The 15,601-nt window shown below is 44.1% G+C and overlaps 9 protein-coding genes across 9 annotated transcripts; 6 read left to right on the forward strand and 3 right to left on the reverse strand.

Moving 5' to 3' along the window:
• Window positions 1–368: 368 nt before the first annotated feature.
• TEF1 (elongation factor 1-alpha) lies at window positions 369–1,745 on the reverse strand (the record flags this gene model as incomplete). The annotated part of the gene is made up of 1 exon (XM_445466.1): window positions 369–1,745. The coding sequence occupies one exon, from the start codon at window positions 1,743–1,745 to the stop codon at window positions 369–371; it is 1,377 nt and encodes a 458-aa protein (XP_445466.1).
• Window positions 1,746–2,289: 544 nt separating this feature from the next.
• GVI51_D01089 (aspartate/glutamate racemase family protein) lies at window positions 2,290–2,982 on the forward strand (the record flags this gene model as incomplete). The annotated part of the gene is made up of 1 exon (XM_445467.1): window positions 2,290–2,982. The coding sequence occupies one exon, from the start codon at window positions 2,290–2,292 to the stop codon at window positions 2,980–2,982; it is 693 nt and encodes a 230-aa protein (XP_445467.1).
• Window positions 2,983–3,306: 324 nt separating this feature from the next.
• Window positions 3,307–4,296, reverse strand: MRL1 (Mrl1p; the record flags this gene model as incomplete). The annotated part of the gene is made up of 1 exon (XM_445468.1): window positions 3,307–4,296. One exon carries the CDS (start codon window positions 4,294–4,296, stop codon window positions 3,307–3,309), a length of 990 nt encoding a protein of 329 aa, XP_445468.1.
• Window positions 4,297–4,690: 394 nt separating this feature from the next.
• GVI51_D01133 (uncharacterized protein) lies at window positions 4,691–5,374 on the forward strand (the record flags this gene model as incomplete). Its single annotated transcript, XM_445469.1, has 1 exon — window positions 4,691–5,374. The coding sequence occupies one exon, from the start codon at window positions 4,691–4,693 to the stop codon at window positions 5,372–5,374; it is 684 nt and encodes a 227-aa protein (XP_445469.1).
• Window positions 5,375–6,335: 961 nt separating this feature from the next.
• On the forward strand, window positions 6,336–6,527 carry MT-I (the record flags this gene model as incomplete). The annotated part of the gene is made up of 1 exon (XM_002999481.1): window positions 6,336–6,527. The coding sequence occupies one exon, from the start codon at window positions 6,336–6,338 to the stop codon at window positions 6,525–6,527; it is 192 nt and encodes a 63-aa protein (XP_002999527.1).
• Window positions 6,528–6,953: 426 nt separating this feature from the next.
• OPY2 (Opy2p) lies at window positions 6,954–8,285 on the forward strand (the record flags this gene model as incomplete). The annotated part of the gene is made up of 1 exon (XM_445470.1): window positions 6,954–8,285. One exon carries the CDS (start codon window positions 6,954–6,956, stop codon window positions 8,283–8,285), a length of 1,332 nt encoding a protein of 443 aa, XP_445470.1.
• A 1,081-nt stretch (window positions 8,286–9,366) lies between these two features.
• Window positions 9,367–11,406, forward strand: TKL1 (transketolase TKL1; the record flags this gene model as incomplete). Its single annotated transcript, XM_445471.1, has 1 exon — window positions 9,367–11,406. The coding sequence occupies one exon, from the start codon at window positions 9,367–9,369 to the stop codon at window positions 11,404–11,406; it is 2,040 nt and encodes a 679-aa protein (XP_445471.1).
• A 1,549-nt stretch (window positions 11,407–12,955) lies between these two features.
• On the forward strand, window positions 12,956–13,438 carry LTP1 (tyrosine protein phosphatase LTP1; the record flags this gene model as incomplete). The annotated part of the gene is made up of 1 exon (XM_445472.1): window positions 12,956–13,438. One exon carries the CDS (start codon window positions 12,956–12,958, stop codon window positions 13,436–13,438), a length of 483 nt encoding a protein of 160 aa, XP_445472.1.
• A 459-nt stretch (window positions 13,439–13,897) lies between these two features.
• NOT5 (CCR4-NOT core subunit NOT5) lies at window positions 13,898–15,544 on the reverse strand (the record flags this gene model as incomplete). The annotated part of the gene is made up of 1 exon (XM_445473.1): window positions 13,898–15,544. One exon carries the CDS (start codon window positions 15,542–15,544, stop codon window positions 13,898–13,900), a length of 1,647 nt encoding a protein of 548 aa, XP_445473.1.
• Between the last annotated feature and the right edge of the window lie 57 nt (window positions 15,545–15,601).

The following is a 15,601-nucleotide window of genomic DNA, read 5'->3' on the forward strand; positions in this document are numbered from 1 at the left end:
AAGCCTTTAACTTATTTTGACGAACCGCCTGCGAATTATATTATTGATAAAAGTGCTAGAAATGAAAAAAAATAAATGATAAATACAATGATGATGGAAATAAAATTAAAAATAAAAATATATGAAGATTGTTCTACCATTCACAACTATATGAAAGGCCACAGAAGAAAATTACCTTCCATGTGGATGACCATATGCGTAGCATGGAAATGTATCATGAATAAAATATTGTTCCTCAGTCAAGCACATACCGGAAAGACAACTGCGATTTAATAAGAGCAAGAAGGTGATAAAACCTACTCACTCAAATGCCTCTATTGTAAAGGAAAGGACAACCCTCATTCCAAAATTTAAATTTATCAATATTCTTATTTCTTAGCAGCCTTTTGAGCGGCCTTGGTAACCTTACCAGCCTTGTCAGTCTTGTCAACAGACTTGATGACACCGACAGCAACGGTTTGTCTCATGTCTCTGACAGCGAATCTACCCAATGGTGGGTAGTCGGAGAAAGCTTCGACACACATTGGCTTGGATGGAACGAACTTAACCAAAGCAGCGTCACCGGACTTCAAGAACTTTGGAGAGTCTTCCAACTTCTTACCGGATCTTCTGTCGTTCTTTTCCAACAATTCTTCGAACTTACAAGCAATGTGGGCGGTGTGACAGTCCAAAACTGGAGAGTAACCAGCAGAGATTTGACCTGGGTGGTTCAAGACAATGACGGTAGCGTTGAAAGAAGCAGCAGCCTTTGGTGGGTCGTTCTTGGAGTCACCACAGACATTACCTCTTCTGATTTCCTTAACGGAAACGTTCTTAACGTTGAAACCAACGTTGTCACCTGGCAAACCTTCAGTCAATTGTTCGTGGTGCATTTCAACGGACTTGACTTCAGTGGTAACACCAGCTGGGGCGAAGGTAACAACCATACCTGGCTTGATGACACCGGTTTCGACTCTACCGACTGGCACCGTACCGATACCACCGATCTTGTAGACATCTTGCAATGGCAATCTCAATGGCTTGTCAGTTGGTCTGGTTGGTGGTTCGATAGCGTCAATGGCTTCCAACAAGGTCTTACCCTTGACGACACCAGCCTTGGTTTCCTTTTCCCAACCCTTGTACCAGGAAGCGTTGGTGGTGGCTTCAATCATGTTGTCACCGTTCCAACCAGAGATTGGGACAAATGGAACAGTCTTTGGGTTGTAACCGACCTTCTTGATGAAGTTGGAGGTTTCCTTAACGATTTCAGCGAATCTGGATTCATCCCACTTGACAGAGTCCATCTTGTTGACAGCAACAATCAATTGTCTAACACCTAGGGTGAAAGCCAATAGAGCGTGTTCTCTGGTTTGACCATCCTTGGAGATACCGGCTTCGAATTCACCGACACCACCAGCAATAATCAAGATAGCACAGTCAGCTTGAGAAGTACCAGTAATCATGTTCTTGATGAAATCTCTGTGACCTGGGGCATCGATAACGGTGACGTGGTACTTTGGAGTTTCAAACTTCCACAAAGCGATATCGATAGTGATACCTCTTTCTCTTTCAGCCTTCAACTTGTCCAAAACCCAAGCGTACTTGAAAGAACCCTTACCCAATTCAGCGGCTTCCTTCTCGAACTTTTCGATAGTTCTCTTGTCAATACCACCACACTTGTAAATCAAGTGACCGGTGGTAGTAGACTTACCGGAATCGACGTGACCAATAACGACGACGTTAACGTGTTGCTTGTCCTTACCCATTGCTATATTAGTTCAAGTTAGTTATCTGTGCTGAACTTTCTACAAAAGAGGAATTTAACAAGAAGTGGAAAGTTTTCAAGAGAAGTTTTAAAAACCCAAGCTGCTTAAATATCTTATTCCATCGATGAATTTTTTTCAAATTTTTTCTTCAAACTCATCGCATTGAAAAAAAAAAATTTTTCAGTTGAAAAAAGAAACAATAAAAAGCAATAATAGCAATAAGTGATGGAGGAGGTACTCTCTCAACGGGTGGCCAACTAGGAAGCAGCACTTACAGGGGTACTCCTTACAACTACTAATGTTGATGCTGGCCATTATGAGAGGGTCCCCCATCTGTATTGTCTGTATTGTCTGTATTGTATGACGTTTCTTTTCCTGGAAAAGCAATTCAAGAGCTGGTTACCAGTGCCGTAACGCAAACTTCATCACTTGGTTGGTGACCTATCTACTTATGATGCTAGCGCTGTAGTCATCTATTGTAGGTTTGGTTGAAGACTCTTCATAAGGTTTGTTATGTTGGTATAGCTAAACACTCAAAAATAATATGAAGGTTGGGATTATAGGTGGGATTGGTCCTGAGGCTACCACGCACTACTACATAAGCATTATTAAGCAGTTCCAGGATGCAGTTGGTTCTGACAAAGTTCTCCCCGAGATGGTGGTTGAGAGCATCAATATGTACCACATGTTTGAGATGTTGGAACAGAGACAATATGATGACGTTGCTGAATATTTAGCTCATGCAGCATGTAATCTTCAGAAGGCTGGTGCTGATTTCGGAGTGATGTGCGGCAACACCCCACATATTGTATTCGAAAAGATCCAGGGCAAGACAGATTTACCATTGTTGAGCATGGTCCAGTGTTCATTGGATGTTGCCAGTGCCATGGGGCTTAAGAGATTGGCTTTGTTGGGGACAAAATTCACAATGCAGAACGATTTCTTTAAGAGGCCTTTTGAAATGGCCGGCATTAGCATATACACACCTTCTCCAGTAGAACAAGAGACAATTCACCAAAAGATAGTAGGTGAACTGGAAAACGGAATAGTAACGCCCGACACTAAAAGTACTCTCCTCACTATCATCAATGGAATGATCAAGGAGCATGGACTTGATGGTGTAATCCTGGGCTGCACGGAACTACCGCTCATTTTAAATCAAAGGGACTTCTCCATCGAAGTTCTGGATATTGCCAAGGAACATATTAACGCAATTGTAAAGAAACTCTCTTGCTAGTCAATGTTATATCCAGCAGCAAGAGCACTAACTGCATTATCGCATACAAATGGCATTGAGTGTCACGTGATGCAGTGCTTTCTGACATATATAATATCTGGTTTCGCTTCTGATATTGTTACTGTAGTCTTGAGTATTCAGGAGACTACCCAAATATGCCTCAGATAATGTAGCTTTTGCTTATTATTCCTTGAGAAGGATTGATATTACCATTACAGTAGGCTAGGTTCCTTCTTTTGTGTCATATTCTTGAACATTTCTGTATTAGTATTATTTCTATAAAATAGTAACTACATAATGGTTACAAAGGAGCCTGCAGTTATGCTAATTCGTGTCCAGACTATCTAGGATATCATTCTGCTCTTCCATATCTCTATAAAAGGGACTTTGTTGGTTTGTTGAAACTGCCGAATATTGAGCCCTCGAGTTGTTCTTGGTTAGGAGCCCGCCTACAACACTGCCAACAAATCTAAAGGTCCCACCAAAAACTTTCATCGGTATCGTTTTCCATAAGCTACGGTTGTGTCTATTCATTTCCCATCTCATATCGTCTCTTGCAAAAGAGGTAGTTGAGGAGGAGTAATTGTCATGTAGTCTTACAGATTTCACCGATCCATCCTTGAACAGCCACTTCCTGCAGGCATATTCGACCATAAAGAAGATGACAATGATACTGATGAAGATACCATAAACGTTGACTTCGTTAGTCTTGTTTGATGTCGGACAAGCATAGACGCTTCTAATCTCGAAGAAGTAAGAGCACTCATGGAGGTTTCCAACGTATGAAATCTGTGCTTTTGAGCTCACAGTCTTGTCACATATGAAGTTTAACAATGTTGCTTTACGATCTTTGCCGTTGGGACACATTGACCCATTTTCGTACTTCAATGTGAGCACTCTTGTGTCATATATACCAGTTAGGCGAGGTTCACTACTGAAGTCACCGATCGATACATATTTCATGGTATAACCATGTTCGGTGTCGTTCACCACATAGAAAGCGCCTGTGGTGTTGGATAGTTGGTCTTTCTCTTCCTTGCTCACCACTGGGGATGAGCACACACTGAGTGTGAAATTTGTCTTGCCTTCCCAGTCCTTCACTAGCCAACGAGTCTTGTTGCTCTTAGTCTTCTTGTTGTTCCTTCTCTGGGTCATCTGGAATTCTTCATTAGGGCTAGTAGACAGCTGCGAGAGGTCAATATAAGTACCCGTTAGGGGGTTCATGACTGCACAAAATGGCTTCTCATTGTCCTCAGCTTTTGCTGCCTTGATGGGCAGGCAGGATAGAAGCAATAATAGGCACGATAGTAGCATGCTTTTCACTGCATTAAATATTGTTGTGGCTAGTTCTTGTGAATATGTGCAGATATAAGAATTCTAATAATACTACATTTTATACATTGCCGTTTTTGCCAGTTTCTTCACGTTAGGCAAATCATCTTGTTCCTTAATCAGTAGGGGAGGACATTTTGAAGACCAAAACGTTAAAAACCAGCAAGTAATATTTTATCGTCGGCACACAATGAAGAACGGTTTAACAAGTCTAGGCTAACACCAATGCCTGGAACGAGGATGCTCTGTATACACTTTGTGTCAAGTGTTCACGATGCAGCGAGTATATTTATATAACCACTAGTTCAAAAAAAGAAGAAAGAGCTTTGTGTGCAGAGCTATAGCATGTATATACTAGTATGTAGGGAGTAGGACAATGCACCAGGACTCTAGCACCGAGGAACGGATGTTCCAGTTTGACGAAGAGATGGGCGATGGACTGGACGCTCAGCTCGACCTGTTGTTTCAACAGACTGCGCGCGTAGAGAAGATTATAGAGTTCAATGAGCGGGACTTGGCACAGCAGGAACTTGACTGTACTATACCGGCACTGGACACCAAGGTCAAATGGTATAGGAAGTATGTGAGGATAATGTTAGACAAGTGGTTGCTGATCAAGGTCCGGTGCTACTCTCAAGGGCAAAAGCAAGAGCAAAAGCAAAAGCAAGAACAAGAGCAAGAACAAGAGCAAGAGCAAGGGCAACACAAATCTACACAGTGCACCGTAACCAAAACGCTGTCATCATTAGTACTGGATGTCCAGGGTCCAATGAGTAACCGGCACGAGTTCGAAGCTGGTAGCTATAGCTATGAACACGCCCATCCCAGTTCCACGGACGCCGATGCGGAGAGCATAGTCACAGACGAGAGCGAGCTGCAACACACGAGGGCCACCACCAGCAACTACCGTGCACTAGGACAGTGTCAGGGACAGAGTCAGGGACAGAGTCAGGGGCCGCCCAACATACTTCACGACAGGGATAAAGAAGCACCACGTGGCAGAACAAGACACAGGTCACGGTATACCCCTGTACGACACGCATCATGTGGCAATCGGTGATCTACAGATTGAGCGACGGCCCGGAGCACCTGGCTGATTTACCATATGATGTGCAACGGAGTGTATCACATGACACAGTTGAGTGACGGAAAGAGGAAAAACTCAAATAAAGATGCCGTGCCAGTTGTCAGCGAAAAGACGGTTCGCCCAAGCGTGTGACCAGCGACAGGGGCAAGGGGCAGGGACAGCGAGAGTAAGCCCAGCACTGCTCCCCCGAGGAGAGCCGTATAGGTTCTGGAACTTTTTTGGACTTCTGGAACTTCTGGAACTTCTGGGAACTCGCTCCCACACAGAAGAAATCGCACCGTGCTAGACCGGATCAGAAGGGATATCAGCAGGGATCGCAGTCGCGGAGTAACGGCCGTACACACTCTCTCGTCACAACTGGAAAGAACAACCGACGGGCCGGATCGGAACATAAATTGCTTTTTTCCTGCCCTTCCTTTTTTCTGATGCTCATACGTGCTGCTCTGTGCTTGCAGCGCAATTTGTAGATCTGTTGTACGCGTGTTTCTCAAGCACCAACCCAGTCAACTTTGAGCTTAACTGCCTCACTATTAATAATATCCGCATCTCACAAATAACCAATTTTGCTGATTCTGTCTAGTGCCACTTGTCACTTGCCAGTGCCAGTGCCAGTGCTCACTTGCCAGGTTTGCTGCTTAAAGAATTCCGCTCTTCATACACATCCTACACTCCCTTAAGGAGGGAAGTACAAACAAGAAGTGTTCGCCCATTCTCTCTCACATGATGTGTAAAGAAAAGTGAAAATCAGCAATAATAGCTTCTGACTATGACTATCTGTATTGACAGCAATAATAGCTTTCGGGATAGCATGCAAAAAAAAATTTATATATAAACAGAGGTCTTTTTGAAATGTTAGATCAATTTCTAATTAAACATTTTGTAGATCCTACATAACTCATACAACAAACAACAAACACATACAAAAACAAACACAATGGCTAACGATTGCAAATGTCCTAACGGTTGCTCCTGTCCAAACTGCGCCAACGGTGGCTGCCAGTGCGGTGACAAGTGCGAGTGCAAGAAGCAGAGCTGTCACGGCTGCGGTGAACAATGCAAGTGCGGTTCCCACGGTTCCAGCTGTCACGGTTCTTGTGGATGCGGTGACAAGTGTGAGTGCAAGTAATTGCATTAACAACTAAAGCAAAATACTAGATAAATAATATAAAAAAACGACAAGAAAACACAACAAAACAGCACAAGTTGCGGTTTTCTATAACGATTAGATTCTATGCATTCACGATCGCTAATTTAGCAACATATTATACATAACTTTCACATACATTTACCCTCTAATAAAATTTCACTTAATATAATATCCTACCCAAAAGCTATATTTAGAAACAGGTCGCTCACGATCCACGCTTCCACGACGAAAGGGCCCTTCTCTTTCTCTCACGCGTGACTTGTACGGGTGATTTACTAGGCCCCCCCATGCAGCATTAAAAAAAAAATGCAATAGATAATTATATATAAGAATCAACAGCTCATCGCATGCTATTCGGTGATCCTGGAGTTCGCATTGAAGCAGAGGAGTCTACAGATATAAGTCATGAGTTCTGTATCGCAGTCCGTGTCTATACCGCAGCCTTCACAGACGTACAGCCGGGGTGCTGACGGTTGTGTGGTGTGCCCCACTTCCGTGGCGTGTCCTACTTGCGCAGAGGACGAGAACTGTGTGCTCACGGCGCTGACCTGTGACACATGCCCTTACACATACTGTGCGAAGAAGTCCAGTCTCGCGATCGGGAGTCTCTCCGGCGTGGACGCCAACGGTAACGCCCTGAATGCGACGAACAGCTCTGGGAGCTCGACGAACTCCCACAAGGGCCGTGTGAATATACCGGGGATCGTGTCCGGTAGTGTTGTCGGGTTCCTTGTGCTGGTGCTGGTGCTGGTGATAGTGTACTTCTGGAAGAGAAGGAAGCGGTTCGCCAGGGAGGGCAAGCTGCGTGCGTACAAGCTGAGCAGGGGCCGCAGGGGCCCCAACAGGGTCGGTGGTAAGAACAGCGGGGATGGCGAAGACGGCGAAGATGGTGCTGGAGGTGATGGGATCAAATGGGACTCCGACATTGAGAACGAGCTGGATGATGATGACCTAGACCTGGATATAGACGACGATGACGATGACGAAGATGACGACGACGACGAAGACGACGAAGACGATATCGATGACGGGGCGGGACCAAGACACCTGTATGCTGCCCAGCCTCATATGCGACAACGGCTGAAAGACATAGTGGAGGAAGGAGATGACATGAATGTGAGCGGTCCCGTGGGTCTAGATGCGCTGCGGAATGGTCAAACAGTGGAGCAGTTCAGGCTGAGGCCCATGCGTCCGTTGAAGGCAGCGAGCGACGCACAGAGTATATACAGTAACAACACAGTGCACACGAAGGCGTCGTCGAATGTGTTGCCGATTGCTTATATTCCGGGTGTTACCATCAACCAGATGCAACCGCATGTGAAGCCTGGATATAGGCCGCACAGTCGTGCTGTGAGGGGCCGGCTGAACCACGACGACGTGCGCTCACACATCACATTGGGGTCGTCTATACTGGGTAGCGAGGACAACTTTGACCTCGAGTTTGACCATAGTGTCACTCCGGTTCCAGTGAAGCCGGAGATGGAGAAAGCGGAGAAGCCTGCCACGAACCTGACCACTGCGATACGTGCCAAGCCTCGGCTAATAACAATCGATGGCAAGGACCCACAAGACGCCAGTGAAGGTATGCCAGAAGAGACGCAAGATGTGCAAGTGCCAGAGCAGCACGATGATGTGCATAGCAGTGGGTCCAGCACGGAGAGTTTCACCATAGACCTGGACATATCACTGCCGGAAGACGAGTCGCCCTTTGGAGACCAGCACCAGATAGTTAACTAAAAGCTGACACCTAGAGATCTCACAGATTCTCGACCCATATAAAATACATATTCTCGATTATAACAATGGTTTACGTAATTCTTTCCTGGAACAGTACAGGAACATAATGGGGGGGGGATAGTGAAGCAAGATATAACACCGCTCTGTAACAGGGCGGTGTTATATCTTAACAAATTGTAAGCCCGCCTCCTCAGTCAACTACGCACAATAATAAAAATAGTTGCACAGAAATGAACGCACCGCACAGAAAATAAAACGCTAATAGCGCGGTGTTTTATCCCCAGAGACCGTGCGGCCGTTCACCGGGGAAAACCTTGCGGTGTTTTCAGAGCCTTTGGGAGACAAAACGCGGTCGGTGTGTCAGACAGAATCGGTGCTATGCCTACAGACGTACGAACTCTCGTACATCAGAACCACAGAAAATCCTGCTACTTGCGCACCCCCCCCCCTCCCCCTATACCACCTGCACAAGAGTGCACAGTAACAGCAGAGTGAGAGACACGAAAAGCAATACTTAGAAACACCTGCAGCCACCCGTACCCACAACACTAATGACCCCCCCCTGTACAGTACCCCTTACATCACCACCCCTGATAAGTCCCCTATAACCCCTATTAGCAGCAAATCCCAAACCCAAAACCCAAATCCCAAACCCAAATCAATCGAACTACAAGCACTAACAAGCTACTAGCAAGCTACTAGCAAACTGCTTTCTCTGCTAAGCAAACTCTAAGCAAACTGCTATAGATGGCAAGACACAGATGGCATCCCCTATAGTATGGATATCACTTTGTACAGTATGACACATCAGGTCTTCTGGGCCCTGCTTAATGAAAACCGGGTTCGAGGATGCGAGCAAGTGTGTACCTCCTATGCATTCTAATCAACTGCAATCGATTGAATTGATTCCAGTGGCCAATTGGGAAAATCTTTTGAGGGGGATCACAGAGATAAAAAAAATTTTGAAATCATATATATTGGGTGGTTTTCCCCTTGGGTAATCATTTTAATTCCTTTTCAAGGTTTGGGAAGTAGAAGAAAAAAAGACAAGCAAAACAAAATCACACAACACATAATCAAAATGTCTTTCGGTGAAATTGATAAGCTAGCTGTTTCCACTATCAGATTGCTATCTGTTGACCAAGTCTCCAAGGCTAACTCTGGTCACCCTGGTGCCCCATTGGGTATGGCTCCTGCTGCCCACGTCGTCTGGTCCCAGATGAGAACCAACCCAAAGAACCCAGACTGGATCGCCAGAGACAGATTTGTGTTGTCTAACGGTCACGCCTGTGCTTTGCTGTACTCCATGTTGCACTTGACTGGCTTCGACTTCTCCATCGACGACTTGAAGAACTTCAGACAATTGAACTCCAGATGTCCAGGTCACCCTGAATTCGAGTTGCCAGGTGTCGAAGTCACCACCGGTCCATTGGGTCAAGGTATCTCCAACGCTGTCGGTATGGCCATCGCCCAAGCCAACTTCGCCGCTACTTACAACAAGCCAGACTTCACCTTGTCTGACTCTTACGTCTACACTTTCTTGGGTGACGGTTGTCTGCAAGAAGGTGTCTCTTCCGAAGCCTGCTCTTTGGCCGGTCACTTGAAGCTAGGTAACATCATTGCCATCTACGACGACAACAAGATCACCATCGATGGTAACACCACCGTCTCCTTCGATGAAGACGTCTGCAAGAGATACGAAGCCTACGGCTGGGAAGTCCTACACGTCGAGAACGGTAACGAGGACCTAAACGCCATCGCTCAAGCCGTCAACAAGGCTAAGCAATCCAAGGACAAGCCAACCTTGATCAAGATGACCACCACCATCGGTTACGGTTCCCTAAACGCTGGCTCTCACTCCGTCCACGGTTCCCCATTGAAGGAAGACGACTTGAAGCAACTAAGAAAGAAGTTCGGTTTCGACCCAGAGAAGTCCTTCGTCGTCCCACAAGAAGTCTACGACTACTACCAAGCCAAGATCGCCACCCCAGGTGCCAAGGCTAACCAAGAATGGGACGCCAAGTTCGCCAAGTACCAACAAAAGTACCCAGAACAGGGTAAGGAATTGGCTAGAAGATTGGCCGGTGAATTGCCAGCTGGCTGGTGCTCTAAGTTGCCAACTTACACTCCAGCTGACTCCGCCGTCGCTACCAGAAAGTTGTCCGAAATCGTCTTCCAAAGCATCTACGATGAATTGCCAGAAATGATCGGTGGTTCCGCTGACTTGACCCCATCCAACTTGACCAGATGGAAGGAGGCCGTCGACTTCCAACCACCATCCTCCGGCTTGGGTGACTACTCCGGTAGATACATCAGATACGGTATCAGAGAACACGGTATGGCCGCTATCATGAACGGTATCTCCGCCTTCGGTGCCAACTACAAGGCTTACGGTGGTACTTTCTTGAACTTCGTTTCCTACGCCGCCGGTGCCGTCAGATTGTCCGCTCTATCCGGCCACCCAGTCATCTACGTTGCCACCCACGACTCCATCGGTGTCGGTGAGGATGGTCCAACCCATCAACCTATCGAAACCTTGGCTCACTTCAGAGCTTTGCCAAACTTGCACGTCTGGAGACCAGCTGACGGTAACGAAACCTCCGCTGCTTACAAGGTCGCTTTGGAATCCAAGCACACCCCATCCGTCATTGCCCTATCCAGACAAAACTTGCCACAATTGGAAGGTTCCTCTGTTGAAAAGGCTCTAAAGGGTGGTTACGTCTTGAAGGAAGCCAACAACGCCGACATCACTTTGGTCTCTACCGGTTCCGAAGTTTACTTGACCGTTGACGCTGTCAAGGTCTTGGCTGCTAAGGGTATCACCGCCCGTGTTGTCTCCTTGCCAGACTTCCTAGCCTTCGACCAACAACCAGAAGATTACAAGTTGTCCGTCCTACCAGACGGTGCTCCAGTCATGTCTGTCGAAGTCTTGTCCACCAAGAGTTGGGGTAAGTACGCTCACGAATCTTTCGGTATCGACAGATTCGGTGCTTCCGGTAAGGCACCAGAAGTTTACGACTACTTCGGCTTCACTCCAGAAGGTATCGCTGAAAGAGCTGAAAAGGTCGTTAAGTTCTACCACGGCCAAAAGCTATCTTCTCCATTGAAGAAGGCTCTATAAATTTGACATGTTCTTTTTTAAGTTTTCAATATGAATTTGACGCGATTCCCTAGCCGAATAATTCAATATTTCATGATCAGAGTGTTCGCTGGGTAGAGGTGACTTAACGGTTGTAATATTTCGATGATACAGCGATCTATTTCTCAGGTTTTAAATGCAATTTCAAATTTTTTTTTTGAGATTCTTTAAAACAGTCTTCTTTTCACTCAAATTTACTTTATGTGCTTCGATACTGGCTTATCAAACACTGTAATTTGGTTTGATGTGTTGTTTGAATTATTCAAAATGTTGAAATAGAGCTGTTCATAGTAGTTTATAAAAGTTAGTTTCCTTTACGCAATCAAATTTCAATCTATTTAGTACTGATAACAAAAACATTTTCAAATTTATATATATCGTCCTTTTATAGTTTGTATTTTCTACTCTTTTTTCATCATACGGTTTTATAGCAGTAATTTCCACAAGAACAAATATACAATGTATTAAGTGCTACAGTTGTGTTTTTATACAAATGCCTTCTATTCACTATCGCAATGCAAAAAAACATGCATTACATGTAAATGGGGGATTATTAACTTTGGGTACACTGAAATCTGCCAGATCCTAAATCGATCACTGCCATTGAGAAATGACAGCAACATAAAAAGACGAATTGCAAAGTGAACGCGAATTTGATGATATACAGAAACAACAACCAAAAATTATCTCTTAAGACTAACCGAATCTTAAGCATGACCAGAGCTAAATATATAATGATTAAAATTTATACCTAAAATGTCCTCAAATTCAGGAACCAATAAAAAGTCATGAACAGTTTATCCACAAAACCTGACAATGAAATCGTCAATTGCGAAGAAAGAAAATGTCCTGCCCCACCCCCCCCAGCCCCACTAAGATTACTCTGGCCTTATCTCTACTGTACATCAAATCAAGCAGCATTTCCTGGGCTAGTTTGAGCTAACATTTGCTGTCCCTTGCCCCTCGAGACATTTCTATATTTCTGCAATAAATTGTTGTCTTAATATCCAGCAATTGCTTTCATTAGTAGGGCACACCGGATTTAATGGATATACAAAAAATATGTGGGTCATGAATACTGGTAAAAGAAGATCAGTGCACGGCTAAAACAAGTACATACAAGACAGTTCTGTGCATTGTAATTCCCATTGAACTGAAGAACAATAGGAGCTGCTCTTGCTGTGATAATCGTTCTCCTTTTAGTATGCCATCGATGAGGTCAAACAATGCTGAAAGAAAAAACCGTGCGTTAATCCCTAGTCTTCCTCGAGAAAGTAATACCTCCAGATAATAGAGCCTTTCTTGAAGTCTGGGGAAGCCAAACCCTGGCACATTCGTATATATATCGGTTGTAGAAGTCGATGCCCATTTGATGGCCTCTTTGTAGCACTCGATGACATAATAAGCGTTTCTTTCAATTTTCAATTTGCAAACTGAAAAATACTTATAAGTAGAGCTTAAATTTAAGAGTCACCCATCTTTTCATTGAGAACAAGACAACTATAGTGTATACACCACAACAGACACAATCATGACAACAGATAAAAAGCTTTCAGTTGCATTCGTTTGCCTCGGAAATATCTGTAGATCGCCCATGGCAGAAGCTGTATTCAAACATACTGTTAAGGAGAACAATTTGGAAAGTCGATTTGAAAAGATTGACTCGTTTGGCACTGCTGGTTACCACGTAGGAGAATCTCCAGACTCTAGATCTTCTTCTACATGCAGGTCTCATGGCGTGCCTGTTAATCACAGGGCTCAACAGATCAGAGCGCACCATTTCAATGAGTTTGACTACATCATTTGCATGGATGAGTCCAACTACAAGAGTCTAGAGAGGATAAAACCCAAGGGTTCCAGAGCACAGATATTTTTGTTTGGCAATTGGAACACTGACTCAAAGTTCAAGAAGATCGTGGATGATCCATACTATGGGGGTAAAGAAGGATTTGAATATAACTTTCAACAAGTAACTTATTTCAGTAATGAGTTTTTGAAACAGGAATTGGTTTAAATAGAGGAATTGAGATCGAGTACTTTTTTTCCTCAGTGCTAGACTTACATTTTTATTACTATATCCTGAATGTTATGTTTTCATTATAGAACTTGATGCCCTTTGGCCAATAGTAAAACAAACTGACAGGATTAAAAAGGTACGCCTTAAAGAAATAGGCTCCATACGCACATACACGTATATGACTGGGTTTAGTGTATATACATATGATAGCTTTTGTCGGTCATATAAAAGTACGCTCACCATTGTTCCCATCACTAAATTATTAATACTCATAGAGAAGAAAGATTAGAGCATCTTTTAAATACCGCTATAAGTTAGTTGAGAAATACAAATAATTTATATTTATAAACTATATTGGATATGATTAATAGTTACAAGCTTTGGAAAGATTATGCAGGTGTTCTAAAATAAAACTATATTAAGTAATGCCTTTACAAGTGTAATGCTGTTGCAGTATCAAAGCTTTTCAAAGTCTGCTTCGTTATAGACAAAATCGCTTCCGCAACGTCTTGATAGCCAACTCTTTTTAAAATCGAAATATCTCCATGATTCCTCTTCAGATTTAGTCATTCCGGGTGGTAGTTTTTCTATCTCCTTATAGTACCAACACCTGTCTTTCTTATTGAATTGCCAGTTTCTAATTTTTGCTAACTCTCTTGCAGCTAAAAATTGCTCATATGTACCTTGATAATGATAGAAAATAAAGAATAAAGTATCCAGGTCAAACATGTTGAAGATCTTAGCGAGCGATGTCCTGGAATATATATCTTCATGCTTGTTGTTTCTGCCCTCGGAACCATTCTGATGATTAGGTTGAGTTTGTTCGTAAAACGGATATACAAACCTTATAGGCTCGTTTGGGAAAAAAATTGAGGTAGGATGATGCTGAGAGAGTGGCTTTCGATATAAGCTTGGAGAGTCTGCATCCAAAGAATCTGGGCAATTCAACAATGAGGACTCCAGTTGCTGTATCATTGCAGGGGTCATATCTTCGATCGGTTGAAGTAAGTTTCTCTTTGATTCCAGCCAGTATTGGATCTCATCTTTAAACAGCGGGTTGTTCATAGCTGTAGAGTTTAGTTGGATATCCTGTTGAAGAATTTCATTAATTTCTGCTGTTCTGTCTACTGGTTCCACGTAATCATCTTCCTTATCATCATCTTCATCCTCATTATCATCACCTTCGTTATTCGATTGCTCGTCTTCTGCTTGTTTAGTTGGCTTATCTTCGGATTTAATAATTTCTTCAGGCTTGCTCTTATCCGCTTTTGTTTCTTGAGTATCAATGGTCTTTGTCTTGTCAGAAGATTCATTTTTGTTAGCATTGGCTGTTCCAGCCAATGGAGTAGGTGATCTCTTGGCAGCAGAACCTGAGATCTTTGAGCTCTTTTTCGTGGGAGATTTTTTTGGGGTGCTCTTGATGCTTTCCTCTTGCTGTGCAGCGATGGCGGCTTTGTTCAACTCGCATCCTATATCTTCGTATATTGTCTCGTACTCAATGAAATCTGGGTCGTCGTTGTTTTCGACATAGTATTTGATATCGTCATGGAACTCATTGAGCTTATCTGGGTCTAGTTCGTTGTTTTGCAACAGCTTCAAGATGTTTTCCAAGTTCGCTATGTGGAATTCGTGTCTCTCTATCTGGTGCTCATTGTCTTCCTGTGCTTCCAGACTCTCCAGTTGCTTCGTCAATTCGTCGATACACTCGTGGATAAAGAGGGACTCGTCTCTCTTGCGCAGCTCGCGCGGGTCCTTGATGATATCCGGGTTGGTCAGCGCCTCCTTCGAGAACTGCTTCGTCTTCATCAGCTTCTCTATCTGCTTGAACTTCTCCATATCGTTCTCGATCAGCTTCCGCGTCTCCATCAGCACCGTGTCCTTGTCCTTCACATCCTCTTTGCTCAACCACGTCTTCACCTGGTCCCGCTGCTTCTGCAGCTTCTTGATCTCCCGCTTCAAGTCCCCTTCCAGCTTCTCACGGTAGCTGATGTTCGAGGACTCAGTGCCTTGAAACTTCTCATATATAGAGTCGAACTCCTCCAGCCCTTCCTTCACTTTCTTCAAAAGCTTGTCAATCTCCTGCTGTAACTTCCTCTGCGACATCGCTATTTTTCGATTACTTTACTTTTAACCACCACCCTTGCACTGAGAAATCCCTAC

The sequence above is a fragment of the Nakaseomyces glabratus genome, chromosome D (assembly GCF_010111755.1).
Source record: "Nakaseomyces glabratus chromosome D, complete sequence".
Lineage (NCBI taxonomy): Eukaryota > Fungi > Ascomycota > Saccharomycetes > Saccharomycetales > Saccharomycetaceae > Nakaseomyces > Nakaseomyces glabratus.